Source organism: Mauremys reevesii, linkage group 20 (genome assembly GCF_016161935.1).
Source record: "Mauremys reevesii isolate NIE-2019 linkage group 20, ASM1616193v1, whole genome shotgun sequence".
NCBI classification, from domain to species: Eukaryota; Metazoa; Chordata; order Testudines; family Geoemydidae; genus Mauremys; species Mauremys reevesii.
In genome coordinates this window covers 20932692-20947457 of record NC_052642.1, presented here as the reverse complement: position 1 = coordinate 20947457, position 14766 = coordinate 20932692, and the positions used below count along the sequence as shown (strand labels likewise).

At 45.0% G+C, this 14766-nt stretch overlaps 1 protein-coding gene across 1 annotated transcript in view; it reads left to right on the top strand.

Moving 5' to 3' along the window:
• Positions 1 to 485: 485 nt before the first annotated feature.
• The window catches only part of NXN (nucleoredoxin), a 98834-nt gene continuing 84553 nt past the window's right edge, over positions 486 to 14766 (top strand). Inside the window, 2 exon segments of the mRNA XM_039507775.1 lie at positions 486 to 537; positions 540 to 808. Of these exon segments, the coding sequence (XP_039363709.1) occupies positions 486 to 537; positions 540 to 808 (321 nt within the window).

Here is a 14766-nt window from a genome sequence, read left to right as displayed (position 1 = left end):
CAGGGGGTGGGTGGGTGCGTTTGCTCTCCAGCTGTAGGATCAGGGGGTGGGTTTGGGGGTGCCAGGGTTGGTGGGATCCTGGGGGTGGGTGGGTGCGTTTGCTCTCCAGCTGCAGGATCAGGGGGTGGGTTTGGGGTGCCGGGATCCCGAGGGTAGGTGGGTGTGTTTGCTCTCCAGCTACAGGATCAGGGGGTGGGTTTGGGGGGGCCGGGGCTGGCGGGATCCCGGGGAGCGGGTGCGTTTGCTCTCCAGCTGCAGGAGTGGGTTGTGGGGTCCGTGACCGCCAGGCTCCGGGGGCGGGCGGGCGGCCAGCAGCCCTCCGGGCTCCGGGAGCCGCGGTCTCGGGCGTCCCGCGGCGGCGGGCAGTGCTGCGCGGCAGCGCCCCTGCCGGGCAGGCCGGGCGCAGAGCAGGGCTCGGCTCCGCCGGCGCTGGCTGCGGCTCGCTCGGTGCGGGCGGAGCGGAGGCGGCCGGCGGCGCTGGGGGCATGGCGGGCGCGCTGGCGGAGGTGCTGGGCGAGGTGCTGGTGGCCCCGGACGGGAGGAGGTGGCGGTAGCGGCGCTGGCCGCCCGCGGGGTCTCGCTGGTCGGGCTCTACTTCGGCTGCAGCCTGAGCGGCCCCTGCGCGCAGGTCGGCGCCAGCCTGGCCGCCTTCTACGGGCGCTTCAGGGGGGAGGCGGCGGCGGCCGGGGCCGGGGCGCAGCGGCTCGAGATCGTCTTCGTGTCGGCGGAGCAGGAGCAGCAGCAGTGGCAGGAGGCCGTGCGGGCCATGCCCTGGCTGGCGCTGCCCTTCGCCGACAAGCGCCGCAAGGTGAGAGCGCCCGGGCGAGACAGACCGGGCACCGGCCGGGGGGGGGCGGGACCGGGCATCGGCCGGGGGCCGGGACCGGGCATCGGCCGGGGGGGGCCGGGGGACCGGGCACCGGCCGGGCGGGAGGTCTGAGGCGAGGGGGGACCGGGCACCGGCGGGGGGGAGGGGGTGGGCGAGGGGGGGACCGGGCACCGGCCGGGCGGGGTCTGGGGCGAGGGAACCGGGCACCGGCGGGGAGGGTTGGGCGAGGGGGGACGATCCTGAGGAGGGAGGGTGGCGGCGAGGGGGGACCTGGCACTGGCCGGGGCGGGGGGCCGCAGAGACCCACGGACCCTGAGGAAGAAGGAGGGATGGGGGGCGGCTGCCGGGGGAAGGGGGTTGGGGGCGGGGGGAGCCGGGGTGGCGCCGCCTGTCGGGGAGCAGCCCCGGGGGCAGCGAGCAGCCGGCTCCCAGCGGGGGCAGCGGCCCGAGCTCTGTCGGGAGCCGGGGCTCTGGGGCTCGTGCGGCCCTGAGGGGACCCCCGCGGCTCCTCCTGCCCCTTGGCCCGGCAGCAGCCGCTCTCTGGGGTCCCCGTGGTGCGGAGCCTGGCCCGGTCCCTGTCCAGGTGGGGCTGCAGCATCCTGCGCGCAGGTGCCCTGGCCTGTCCCCCCTCCCCCCCGGGGTGCAGTCCGGGCAACCCCCCGCATGGGAGCCGAGAGCCGGCCCTGGGCCCTGGCAGGCCCGGGGGTGCAGCCGGCTGGTGGGGGAGGAGAGAATCTCTGCCCTTCCTGGTTCACTTCACACATGGATGGGCTGCTTGGGAGGAACGGCTGGGGGCTGGGCACTTGGACAAAGCTCCCTCATAGTTTGGGCTGCATCAGCTTTCGGGACAGTTGCAAATGTGACACCGCCATAATGGTCTATGGGAGTTGTCTGCTTTAAACTCAGGAATGTAGAAGCTTCATATCTACCTATGTGGGCTTTCAAGAAGGGAGGAAGGGATCCGTTCTTTGTTTCCCTTTGTACATGGATGTGGCAGGAGGAGGGTAGGGTGACAGTGATTTCAGTGCCACGGGGGTGACCCACGCAGTGCTGCATTCCTCAAAAGCCCCTCTTGTTAGAGGAAAATGGAACTCGCATATAAAACCACAGTTAACATTTTGTATCCCTACCGTCTTATTGCTGGAAAATCACTGTGCTGAAAAACATAGCATACGATTTCAGTATGGTCAGGAGAACATCCCACAGCATTTAGTGGGCGAAAGACACATCTGAAGTGTAAAATAGCATTTACTAAACTCCCAGTTTGTAGAGTTCGAATTTGTGGCTGCAGACAAATTGTCCTAAACGTCTAGTCAGTAAAACTGGTTGACATGCTCATAGTCGTAACCCTAGAGTAATCATCTGACTGAGTTAGTTGTAAGGTTAGACAATACTTAAAATTGCCCATCACTTTGGCACAGGGTTGCTCTTCAGACTCTGGGCTTGTCTATACACAGTCATACCAGTTTAAGATATGATTTCAAACTGATTTAGCTAAACTGATGCCAGAGGTTATGTGGGTACTCTTGGTTTAGCTGAAGTTGATTAGAAACAGGTCTCAGCTAACCTGAAATAAGAATGTCCACACAAGGGATTGCACTGGTTTAAATAAATTGGTGCATGTTTCTGTGTAGAGAAGGCCTTGGATAAGTCATGGATATGTGGGAATTACTAATGCATGTGTATAATATTTCACAGTTTCAAAGTACTGGTGGTTGTTGGTTTGTATTGGCTTTTATGATCCTTCTAGAAGAAATAAGTCAAGGTTAGATGGTGTTTAAAAAGGAATGTTTTTATGTTTTTTAATACCAAGGCCTACTGCTGATTTTGCTGTGTTTAAATCGGATGTCAACTTATAAGCCATATCTAGGAGGGATGTGTAAATAATGTTTTATCAAATTGCACACATGTGAAAAAATAAAATCCACTTCCCTTCATTAGGGGAGTGGGACAGAATCTTTCCTTGCACAGAATTGAGGCTGTTTATGTTTTTCATATATGAGCAAAAAGTAAACTTTCCAAAAGTGATGTGGAAAGGGCAAAGGGAGGAATTATGGTGTGGGTGTTTGCAGTTAGAAAAGTCATTATATAAAAATGGTATTTTCTTGATAAACATCTTAGTTCCTGGCTGTGTTTGCCAGTGAAGTGAGCAGATATAATTTAGTATTAAAAATCCAGGCCCCAGACCTGGAATTTGAGGCACATTGGCAAACAGTGGCACCTAGGTGGGGTAAATTGACTTCACTGGGGTTCTGTGCAGGTTTAAGGGATCTGATTGCAGGACTGGGCCCTTGATTATTGTTAGCTTTACAGAGCCAATTCAGCTCCAGGGATGTGAGCGGGATTCTAGCCTGCGTTATGAATTATCAACAAAAACATCAGCTGGATTCAAATGGTGCTATTAATTACCACTGTTTATTTAAGCGTGGATGAAATACTTGATGCTATCCAAGACGCAGACAGTTCCTATCCCAAGCAGTTTAATCTAAAAGACAGACAAAGATCAGACAATAAAACACTGACAACAGACCCAGAGGCTGGAGTTTGTGAGAGGCAGAATGGCCAAGACTGGATTTGAAGATTCTGCTTTGAGTATGCAGCACTGGCAGATAAGAAAACTTGCTCTTTACAAAGCTAAAAATAATATGCTCTGAAAGCAATTGAGAGCAAATGAATAAGGAGCCCTGCAGTGCCGTTTTTAGGCATCTTTTTAGAATATAACTACATGTGAGTATCTGAAAGTGATGGTTACTTCTGTGCCCTGTGATGAGAGGCTCCTCTACACCAGCGGTTGTTTACTCTTTACAGAAGAAAAAATAAGTTTGTGCACTTCGGAATGGGAGCGGTTCCTAAGTGAAGACTCTCAGCTGGGCTTTGATTAAAATTCTTACCTATAAATTCCAGATTGGCCTGAGCTGCAAGGCATCCAATCCAGATTTCAAACCTCTTAAAGGTGTTTGGCTCCAGGGTTAAAGTTCAGTGTTTGGATTCAGGAGCCCTCTGTCATCATGCACCTGGGACCAGACAGCCCTCTTCTATCTCCGCTAAGGGTCTTTGAATTCCACACTGGCTGGAGTCTTCTCTGTTCTTTAGGTGAAAGCTTCATTGTAAAGAGAGAGTCCAGTGGAGTCTGGGTTGCAAGTCTGATGCCCTCTTCCCAAATATAATTTTATGTATGTTGAGACCTAGAATTCTGGTTTGCGCTCATCTGCTGTCGAACTTGTCACTAAGGTCCTGATCCAGCAAATGGATAGACAACAGGCTTAACTTGATGAGCCGAGTAGTCCCATTGAAGTCACCAGTTCTTGCACATCGAAGTCAGGGGGACTACTTGTGCGTAAAGCTAAGCCTGTGTGTGTAGGATCAGGGCCTTCTTTAACAAGATGGAGTGGGAGGGCAGCTTCATCCTTTAAAGAAACGGAAGTTCCAATTCCCATTCCAATTTCTGAAAAGTTTTCTCTAGCATCAGCTTTTCCAGGCAGTTTGCAGCTCCTCTTCCTATTGGTGCATGAGAGGAAGATGGTTCCAATTAGTAGCAGGCATTTCCCTACAGAAAACTGAGAATTTTTAGCTGGTGGGAATTACATCTGGCATATTTTCTTTAAAAACACAACAACAATTCTCCTTTAATATATTTAGATTGTGGGGGAGCTGTAAAAGTGGGAGGTGGCATTGACTTGTCCTCCTATCTCTTAGATTGTGAGAAAACATTAAATAAAAAGATTACTGGATGTGAAAATCTTACCCCAAGAAACCCTGAGCTATTCTGGCTTGTCTTTGTGTGGCATGTAAAGTAATTGAAGCTTGTGCTGTATATTTTCAAAACTAAACAGATGTGATGTAGCTTTGGAGAAAGTTTAATCTATGGCTAACGGAGAACGTACTTGTAAGTTATAAGGGCAATTATGACAGGATATAAAATTTCTAAACAGCAGATTTATAACGTCTAGTTCAGATGGTTAAAAGTTTCCTGGTCTAATAGGCGGGTTTTTAAATAGTAGGTTTAATGATGTGACTCATCCAGAAATGCACAAACTTTCTGTTTTTCTCATAAGTACCATTTATTACAGGGGCCTGATTCTACACCAGTGGGAGCTGAGGGCACTTAGCATGTGTGCAGCACCATGCAGGCTCTAATTTTGTTAGAAAATGTATAGTCCCGTGGCATCTGGACGCCCCAACTGAGATAAGGACCCATTGTGCTAGACGCTGTACGAACATGCAGAATGAGACAACTGCCCCAGAGAGGTGTCTAGGCTTGGCAGACGAGGATCATTTTACAAATGTGGAACAGAGGCGCAGAGAGATTGTGACTTGGTGAAGGTCATACAAGGTGTATGTGGCAGAACTGGGAATTGAACCTGGACCCTCTGAGTCATAGTCACAGTGCCTTAGACCTGAGTCTATCCTCTTTATGGGTAGTTGATTCAGCTGCCAAGATTGTAACGTCTTTGGGGCAGAGACTATGTCTTGTTCTGTAAAGCCTGTAGCAGTTTCAGCTGCTCACAAATAATAATAGAACAGCTAGGGTCCTGGTTTCGTGTTAGTTAGAGAGATATCTGGGGTCCTTTCTGAACTCCCAGGGTGGACTCATTATACCAGTACTAGTATTGCTACAGAGATAGGTCCATGTAAATGTGCATAGTATTAGCATTACATTTTGATCATTGCTCAGTGGGAGAAGAAAATAGTCATGGTAAAACAAGTTTTTTTAAAACATTTCAAAAGATCAGTGCGAAGTTGTGTCTTACTCTTACATTTAAATGAGATCAGGATCAGACCTTGTTTGGTATGTGTACTGAAGCCGATGTGTTCACCAGCACTATCCACTATTAACCAACAGTGTTAGTTTAACTTTAGTCCTATATACGTATGGAATTAGAATATGCTAGCTGGAAGAATCTTGTGCCTTGTAGTGAGCTTGGCAGAGATACAGAAGATGCAAAATTTTCTTTTTAAAGTTATTGTTATTGGAAGGAAAATGCTGAAGGGATTTTGTTTTTTGGATTTTTAAGTACAAAAGAAACATAAAAATCCAAAGGGGCAGCAACCAGTGGTGAGTTTGTTTTTCTGTTTTGTATTTTCTGTAAAGAGCTTAGTGTATTTGTTGGTGCCATAAAATAATAATAAATAACGATTGTAAGGATAAAATAGTACTTGTGCAGTATGCCAGACAATATGACTGATCTCACATAGGACAGGCTCTTAAGGAAAAGAAATGGGGCTAAATGTGTGTGGTTTGGTCCATCCAAGTTGGGTGGTTGGTAATGACTGTGCAACACACTGATGGTTCTGGATGTTTACTGTTTATAAATGTAAACAAATTATCTGTCTTGGGTACTTATCCAACCCCTGTAACAGAGCATCTACACAATCTTTAATCCTCACAACATTTTAATGTTATCACAATGTCCTGGTGGGGAAGTAGCATTATCTCATTTTACAGATAAGGAACTGAGTCACAGAGAGACAAGTTAGTTGCCCAAGGTCACATGGAAAGTTTGAAGTGGAGCAGGGCCTTGAATTTGCATCTCCCAAGTCCTAGGCTAGCGCCCTATCCATTGGACCATCCTTCCTTTCATCAAACTAAGGAAGTCCTACAGCTGCCAGCTGTAACATTTATAATCCTCTGAAATCAGTTATGTTCTTATGTGAAACTTCTGGATTAATTGTAACTGGAACAAGCCACTTTAACTGTGACTAGATGAATATTCCACCCCATGTCGCTAAGGTTATTCTATAGCAGCCATCACCCTAATTACTTAGGGTGCATCTGGCAACATTCTAAACAGAGCCCAGAAATTGCTTTGGATTCTTTTTTCTCAACAGTAGCCGTTGCTGCCTGTCCTTGGGATAATTCGAATAATACCAGTTTAATACCAGTCAGTCTTGTACAGATGTTACATAGTGGCACATGCATTATCTAACCCTTTACCTCTTTCCCCCCCCCCCCCCCCCAAACGAAGCTGAACAATATGGCTGAAATATTTGTCAGTGAATGAATTTTCTCTCATCTTAAAAAAATGTTGAGTGCACAGAAGAGATTGCTCCTCCCACCATAAATTCCTGACACATCGTTAATAAATATTGCAAACCTCACTCCCCCCAGCACTAGAATTCCTGCACCCCCAAAATGAAGGCATAATCTCAACCCTGTGTTATTAGTAAAAGTGGCATGGTCGGTATCTAGGATACCAGGCACTCTTCTTCTACTGCCACAATAATTTGATAATGCTAATGGTGCGGTTACCAAGGATATAACAATTGGTGGTACTTGCAGCAACAAACTGAATTTGAATAACATCAATATATAGCAATCATTGTCTTTCAAGCAGGAAATGAAAGGGTGCAATGGAAATCAGCAAACGTCTGGATATCGGAAGACCTTTTGATTAAGGATGGCATTACGCCTCATTCTGAGCCATGGAATGTGATATTGTGGGTTTGCTCAAGAATAAAACCATTATGTGCTTTGTGTGATTAGGGGTCTTTAACTTTTAATAGACATCCTCCAGTTAAGCTGTTCGGGCCTGGTTTTGGATAGCTGTTGGCAGCTGTTGCTAATTGATTTGCCTTCTGATAATGATTGGAGCTGCTGAGTGGAACATAGGAGAGAGATGTTGGTCTGTGTCTTTGTTTTTATTTAGGGGTTTTGGTTTAACATCACCTTGTTATCTGTTTGCATGAACAGCTGCTGAGTTTTGGAGGGTTGGTTTACAAACAACCTTAATTTCCCACTGTCATACAAGGCATTGAGAGCCTCCAGTAATGTAAATGTTTCCCACACAGGTACATCTGTAAGTGTGCACTCATGACTGGACAACATCCTCCCAACTACTCTACCTTCATGAGCCCGTCCTTCATATCAAGAGTCTCACCTCTTTAGGTGGAGCAGCAGAGTCCATTCTGAAGTCTGGTATGGCAAGGACCATGGTGTGTTAGCAGGCAGGAAGTGGCTGAGAGTCAGGGGTTCTCTCTGGAGAGGGAGCCAGGTTGGTGACTGTGAGGTGTGGCATCACAGCAGGATGTATCTTCCTCACCACCTATGTTGTTCCTCTTAGAATGTTGGTCATGTACTTCACTGTGTAAATGTGGACCCCTCATCCTTTAATGTGTAGTTTAGGTGCTGAAGGGTAGAAAGAAGTGGGTGTGTAGTGGGAAAAACAACTAATGAGGGTGTAAATGAATGTGTTTTGGGTGGGAGGCTGTTCCTTATCTTCCCCTGGCCTTACTTGCTTTTCCTCCTACCCCCCTTTCTTGCACTGTTGGATTGCAAGTTACAGTTATTTTGCATGTCCACTGGATGCTAAAGAACGAGGTGTAAATTACATGCTTTGCCACTTGTTTACTGATCACCTTACACCATATTTACGTGTCTGCTTGAACTTTACCCAGTTTTTTCCATGGGGGTTGCACCGGCCTAACCTGTGTTCAATTAAAAAACAAGAACTTAAACAGCAACTCTTAGTTCTAATGGAACATCTGCAAGTGTTTAATGACAATTGATGTGGTGTCATCTGAATGTTGAGTTGTGGGTGCTGGGCGAGGAGGAATCTCTTCAGTGGAGTGCTTAATCTTTACACATACGGAAATTAAACATTATTAAAGATGCTCCCATTGGGCACACAGTGTCCTGAGGATTGGCTCTTGTTTGCCTGAGTTTTATTTTTTTCTTTCTGTTAGTATGAAAATGGGGTCTCTCTTAATGTGCTCTGTTGCCAAGAGGAAAACAGTCTCTTTTCTGTTTTAAATAAAAGAAATTTAAACTTGTGTGCACTAAGGCGAGGGAAAGGAACTCATCCTTGTTCTTTGTCATGACCGGAGTGATAAAATAAGGCTAATGGTAATCTGCCACAAACTCCGGAACATGCATGCTGCGCTTTAGGGACACCGTCCGTGGCATGTTAATAGAGGCACACTGTTGAGGTCAGTAGATAAGAAATGTGCCCTACTTCTCTTACACATTTGCAAATCTCTATCCACAACATCTTTTACAACAAATATATTTTAACTACTTCTGTGGGTTTTTTCTTCCTTCTTCCAAAAGCAAATAAAAAAAACAACCCCATGTGTGCAAGAAGGCCATCCATAATAAGAGAAACCCTACAATAACAAACAGATGCAACAATTCAGGATTCATAAGACAACTGTTGTGCAAAGCCTGGCAATAGTGAGCCACCCTCTCATAACAAACCAGTGAGTGCCCAGCTGTGTGTGCGTGAGCAGTCATGTGCAAGTTAGCAGTCACGTGTGGTAGAGACAGATTCCAGTGTCAAGACAAAGGGTGGAGTTTTATAAACAATAATTAAATCAAGGTTTATACAGTTATGAAAAATAGAACCGTTTCAGTATAAACCATGATTTTCAGAGGCTTATAACTTTGCCATTTGAAATCACATCTGGCCGAGATCTGGGGAGCAAGCGGTCAGTCCAGATGTAGGATTTGTCTTTAACAAAAGATTTTGTAAATCTTGTAAGCAGCTTTTGAGTTTCAAAGTAAAATACACATTCACACACATGTAGTTGCTCTCAGCTGCTGTCTGACTTGGTATTTTTGGTGGGGGGCAGAGGGGCTGTAAAATTTTTGGATCATGGAGATGTATATTTTAAAATAGTGATCCTTTCATGGCATGAGGACATCCCAGTGAATGACATGGTGGTAGCAGCACCAGCAGATTGTTGTTGTTGCTTTGTTACTCATTGATTCTGAAACAGAGAAATGGATGATGGATGAAGGCAGCCAAGAGATGCCTATGTGCTGTTTTTCATTGTCACATTTTAATCCAGATGTGGAGATGACAAAACATATTTTAAAAAAATGCGAAGTTGGTGATTTCATTTGGTTTTCTCAGTTTGCAGATCTTAACATCTCAACTTTATTATTTAAAAAGAAATCATAAGTAATTGGAACAGAACTCTCCTCAGAAATAGCCTATTAAGGGACCAATGTGAATATTTATTTGAGGAAGAGTTTAACTGTACTGAACAAAATACAAAATGTGAAATTTTTCTCTTCTACGTAGTTATATAGACAAACACGACAGTAAACATTAATTTGAGATTGGAGAGGTTTTGACCATGGAAAAGTTATTCAGTATTTCCACATCAGGAGGACAGCAACGGAGCCAAAACATTTTCTAATCCGTGTGTGTGTTGTTGCTGTTTTTCTGAATTACTTCTGAGTACAGTTTTTATAAGCCCATATAGTGACAGTGCATTGGTTTATCACAGTTTATTCCCATGCAATTATTCGTGCAATTAAATCCTATCAAGTGTCCACTGGTATGGATTTGGTTGCAGGATAAGGGCCTATGGATGAAATCTGGGTCCCACTGAAATAAATAGCCAAAATCCATACTGACTTTAATGGGGCCAGGATTTCACTCTATATCCAGGCCACATGCTGCTTTAGTTCTTCTACCCAGAGGCAAAACTCTACCTTAAATATCTTGCCTACATGCTGGCACTGCGTTGTTTTCCTCCAGTAGGCTATCACAGAGAATATAGGGCCCGATCTAAAAGCCACATATACTCCATCTATGATGAAATAATAAGCATGCTCTCTGTTCCATAACTGGTAAGAAATAATGGAACTTTAACTACTGTTACACACAATCAAGTCTTGTAATGGAACCTATGGCTTCTGTGGCATTTGGGATGAAAGCTGGCATACATTTTCTATTGCCTTTGGGTTGTGACTTTTAAACTATAGCCCTAAGTTTTTGAGCAATTTTAATACAAAATTCAGGAGATTTTCTCTCTTATTTTAAACACTTGAGACAAATATCTGATGTTACCACCTGTAGTACTGAGAGAGCTCCCACAAAGTGTTTCATTGTTAGCAGACACCAGTTATGAGAGAATCAAGGAATTTTCTGCATTTCAGTATTTTGATGCTTCCACTTGAACAGGCTTTTAATGTTATAAAGCAGACTATGGTAAGGTTAGCTAGCACAGTTTGGGTAGGATTTAACTTCTTTTGCGTTTCATCTGGGTGAAATTCTGTACTTTGGATTCTTGTCTTTCAGCAAAATCCTCAGCATAGAAACTGGGGTATGGTTTTAATCTGTGTAGTCAGAAGATACTGCATTTTTTTTTAGTGTGATCAGATCAGGACAGCTCCTTCCCCCTTCTTCCCCCCAGATCAAGACAGCTTCAGCATAACACTCATCTGTTACTCATTGCTTAAGTTTTGATGTGAAATCTAAAGACATGGGCAAACTGAAACGCTTTCAGAGGGTAAATGTGATGTGGCTAGCTGAACTCTGAATTCAAAAGTGTGTTTGACCAACGCTTGTCAGCGCATTTTGGATAGTTAGAATTTCTCTTGTGTGTGAGACACGTTCTCTCTCTCTCTTTCTTTCTCTTACAACCCCACACTCTCACCCTCACACCCACACGTTGTTCTGGGCCAAAGTTCCAAGGAAAATGTTCCAAAGTGATTTTTAATTACTCTTCAAAATGCAACTTTGTCTCCTGTCAGCTGTGTGGATTTATGTTTGCTGCTTTGATTTGGCAGTTAATGGTTTGCCATTCTTTTAAACCGCTTACACACTACGGGAATCTGTGATTTTGATGCTTTACAAAGTAGAGATGTTGAATTAACTGCAGCTTTGAACTCTCCAAGGATAATTTCAGACCTCCTGTTTTCAGTGGGTAACAAACTGGCTGCTGAGCTTTCAGATTAGATTAAATATTGAATAACTAAGACTTTATAGTTTGCTTTTTTTAACCAGTTCCATAACACATTACAGCACAATGGAATGGATCTTTGAAATTTTGATTGAAATGTTTGTTCTCTAGATCAGTGGGTGTCTTTGTCTTAATGCCATCTCAACACGAGAATAATTTGTATGGAAAGTAGACAAACTAGAGTGATTTCAAATATTGTAAAACTAGTTGAAATTATTATCATTACTATTATTTTTGTATCTATAGTCTGTCTTGAGTTCTTTCTTTTGGAATAGATTGCATTAACCAGCATTCAAGTTTTGTACTACTTTAATCAGAGCGTCTCTGATCTGTACAAACTTCAGTAACATCTCATAGCTTCCTGTGAGGTAGGTATTACAGCCATTTCACTGTGGAGTAACCTGAGGCACAGAGCGCTAAGGAATGTGCCCAAGGTGTCACAAGTCCATGCCATTGCAGATAATAGAACTCTACCTCAAAAACCCTATGTTTTAAATAGACAAGACTGATACAGGGAAATTAAGTGACTCAAGGTCACACAGAGAATCTGTTGGGAAATCTGGATTCAGTTCCCAGTTCTGGACTGGGACTTCGCAGTTCAGAGTCAAAACTACAACATTATCCTTCACTTCTGGTTTGTTCATTTCCTGGGAAATGAGGCACAGGTATTGGTGTCAGCAGTCCTCCTTAGCTAGATGGTTTTCATGCAAGGCATCCCTTGCCTGTTTTTGTGACTGATGCTGTGAGGAACATTAGGAGTCCTAAAAACAGATATGTAAAGAGCATGGGAAAACCTGGCGAGAGACAAACTGATTGAGAATTAGAGAACAAAACCAGATAGCGGCATTTGGTGAGTGCTAAAGTGTGGGGGAACTTCACTCTTCTTAATGCTCCAAGAATATCACGCAGTTTCCTATAATACAACTTCCTTTTTGTGCTATATCTTCCAGCTGCCTCTCCAAACACTTTAGAGGCAGATAACACAGTTGCAGAGTTAAAACAATAGCAGAGGAACTAAAGAGGTGTGGCAACAGAGAAGCTGAGAAATGAGGTGGAGAAAAAGACATAAACATACTAAATTCACTAATGGCAGAGAAGAGGTGTTATGAATAATGCATATGGAAATACCCCCAGTGCAGTGTGAATATCCTGCGTGTTTGCCCAACTATAAAATAGTTGTGCTTCCTGAGATTTCCTAAGGATATGTAATGTCTTACTGTACAGTACAGAGGATTAAAACGATGCAGAAGTGACTGCTGAATACTTTCATGCCTGTCTTAAAACACTGTGAATAGTTGAAACCAATTTAAGATGTTGAGAATTTGTGGTCTGATCTCAGAATTACTTGTTCTCATTCCAATTGCATCAGGACAAAAGGCTGAGATTTTGCAATGCTCTAGTCTGACCTCCTGCTGGGAATACAGTTTGCAGCCCTGGTCTCAAAACAAACACTCTCGGAGCCCCTAAAGCCGTACAGCAGAATGCAAGAGGATGCTGCCTCTCGGCCTGAGCTGTAGACGCGTGAATTTAAAAAAGGACCATAGATTGTAAATTTAGGAGGAGAGGAGCCGATTGAGAAACTCAAAGCCCCAAATGATGTCGTATAGATGATATGGGCCAAAATAACTGCAGCAACCACAAACTATGCTTCCAGCCCAATTAGAACAGTAGGAGGGGACGGAAGTGCAGAAGTGGAATCTCAGAGAAGCAAATTGAGGACAGAACAGACCTTGAAGTGCTCACTCCAAAGCTGAATGAATGCCTGGAATGAGGGGAAGACGCATAAATGCGAATGTCAGATGAGGGGACTAAGTAGAGTGGGTGGGGGGCTAGTTTGAAAAGGAAGAGTTTGTTCCATGTATGTTCTGTTAGTGATGTTCTGATAATGGAGCACAAGTTGAGCTACCCTGCATCCTATGTCAGCTTGACCTACAGAGAGAGAACACTCCACTGAGTTCCCTGGAAATGTTTTTCTGCCTTTTAAAACTGTGACTAACCCTGACCTTACAATATTTCAGTCTGGAACCAGAGTGCAGAGGTCCCTGTTTAAAAATCATTTGCCAACACCATTTTTTTCCTGTTCTACATGCCGAGGAAAATGGTGGCATCATGAGATCTTAGCGTGTGGTAGCTGTTGGCAAATGGCAGCATTGTGGAGACCGCTGGGGGTCTGACTCCTTCCACAGACGATGAGCATGAGATGGGGTTGACAGCAGGAATGTGGGAGTCAAGGGATCTTCCCGGGGAGAGGATTAGAACTGGGTTGGGTTTGACAGCTTGAAAGGGGACACTTTGTGGCATGTTTTCAATGCAAGAATGTAAGAGTTGGGTGAGATTTAGGTAATTTTTCTTTTAATTGAGGGAAGAATAATGCAACTGGTCCAAACTGCAATTGCACAAGCAAGCTAGAGAGAGAGAAAAATTCTAGTTCTGTCTGGATCCAAAGAGACTCCACCAGAAGCACAAAGTTGCACCCAATACATCATCAGTATAAACTCTGCTCGCACTGCACCCTAGACAAATGAGATTAATCTCACCCATGAATCTAAAACCCATGTACAGTGTATGCAGATAGGGTTAGGGTCTCACCCCAAAGTCCAATTCCAGCAGAGCTGTGGGAGCCTCTTGGAAGGACCATGAAATCTGTTACAACACATGCTGATTATCTAGTGACAAATCCAGGCTGCTAGACCTTCTAAACGTGAGCCTGTGACTTTCCTGAGGGGGCCTCTCACTTTGCTCTGCCTCACGCTTATGGTTTCAGTGCCTAATATATTTCCATACATGGAAGCATTCCTACCCCAGCCTGGGCTAATGCTGACATGCCCTTGCATCTGAACGTTCGTTTCTTGCAGCTGACACTGTACTAAGGCAGATCTCTGAAGTTGTTTTTAGTTTAATGTGCTTAATGAAACTAACAAAAGTCTCACCCATCTTACTAGCCAGAAAAATCTGTCATTTCCCCTGCCTTGCAAAAGTGCCGGGAAGATTAACTAGTTCCTCTTTCTGCTGAGCTTTGCAGATGCTTTTTATTTAAATTAGGAAGGGGCCCAAACCGCTCCCTGTGCCCACATCTGACTTTTATATCTCCAGAACACGCAGAACCAGCCTCCTTTGTATTGGACCCCCTGTGGTGTGCAGTAGGTGTGCCCCTTCCCAGACACATGCCCTGCTCCTTTGCCCGCTTCATCATGTCATAGTATAGATGCCATCATCTTTTTTTTTCCTTTCTTCTCCTGCCCGTC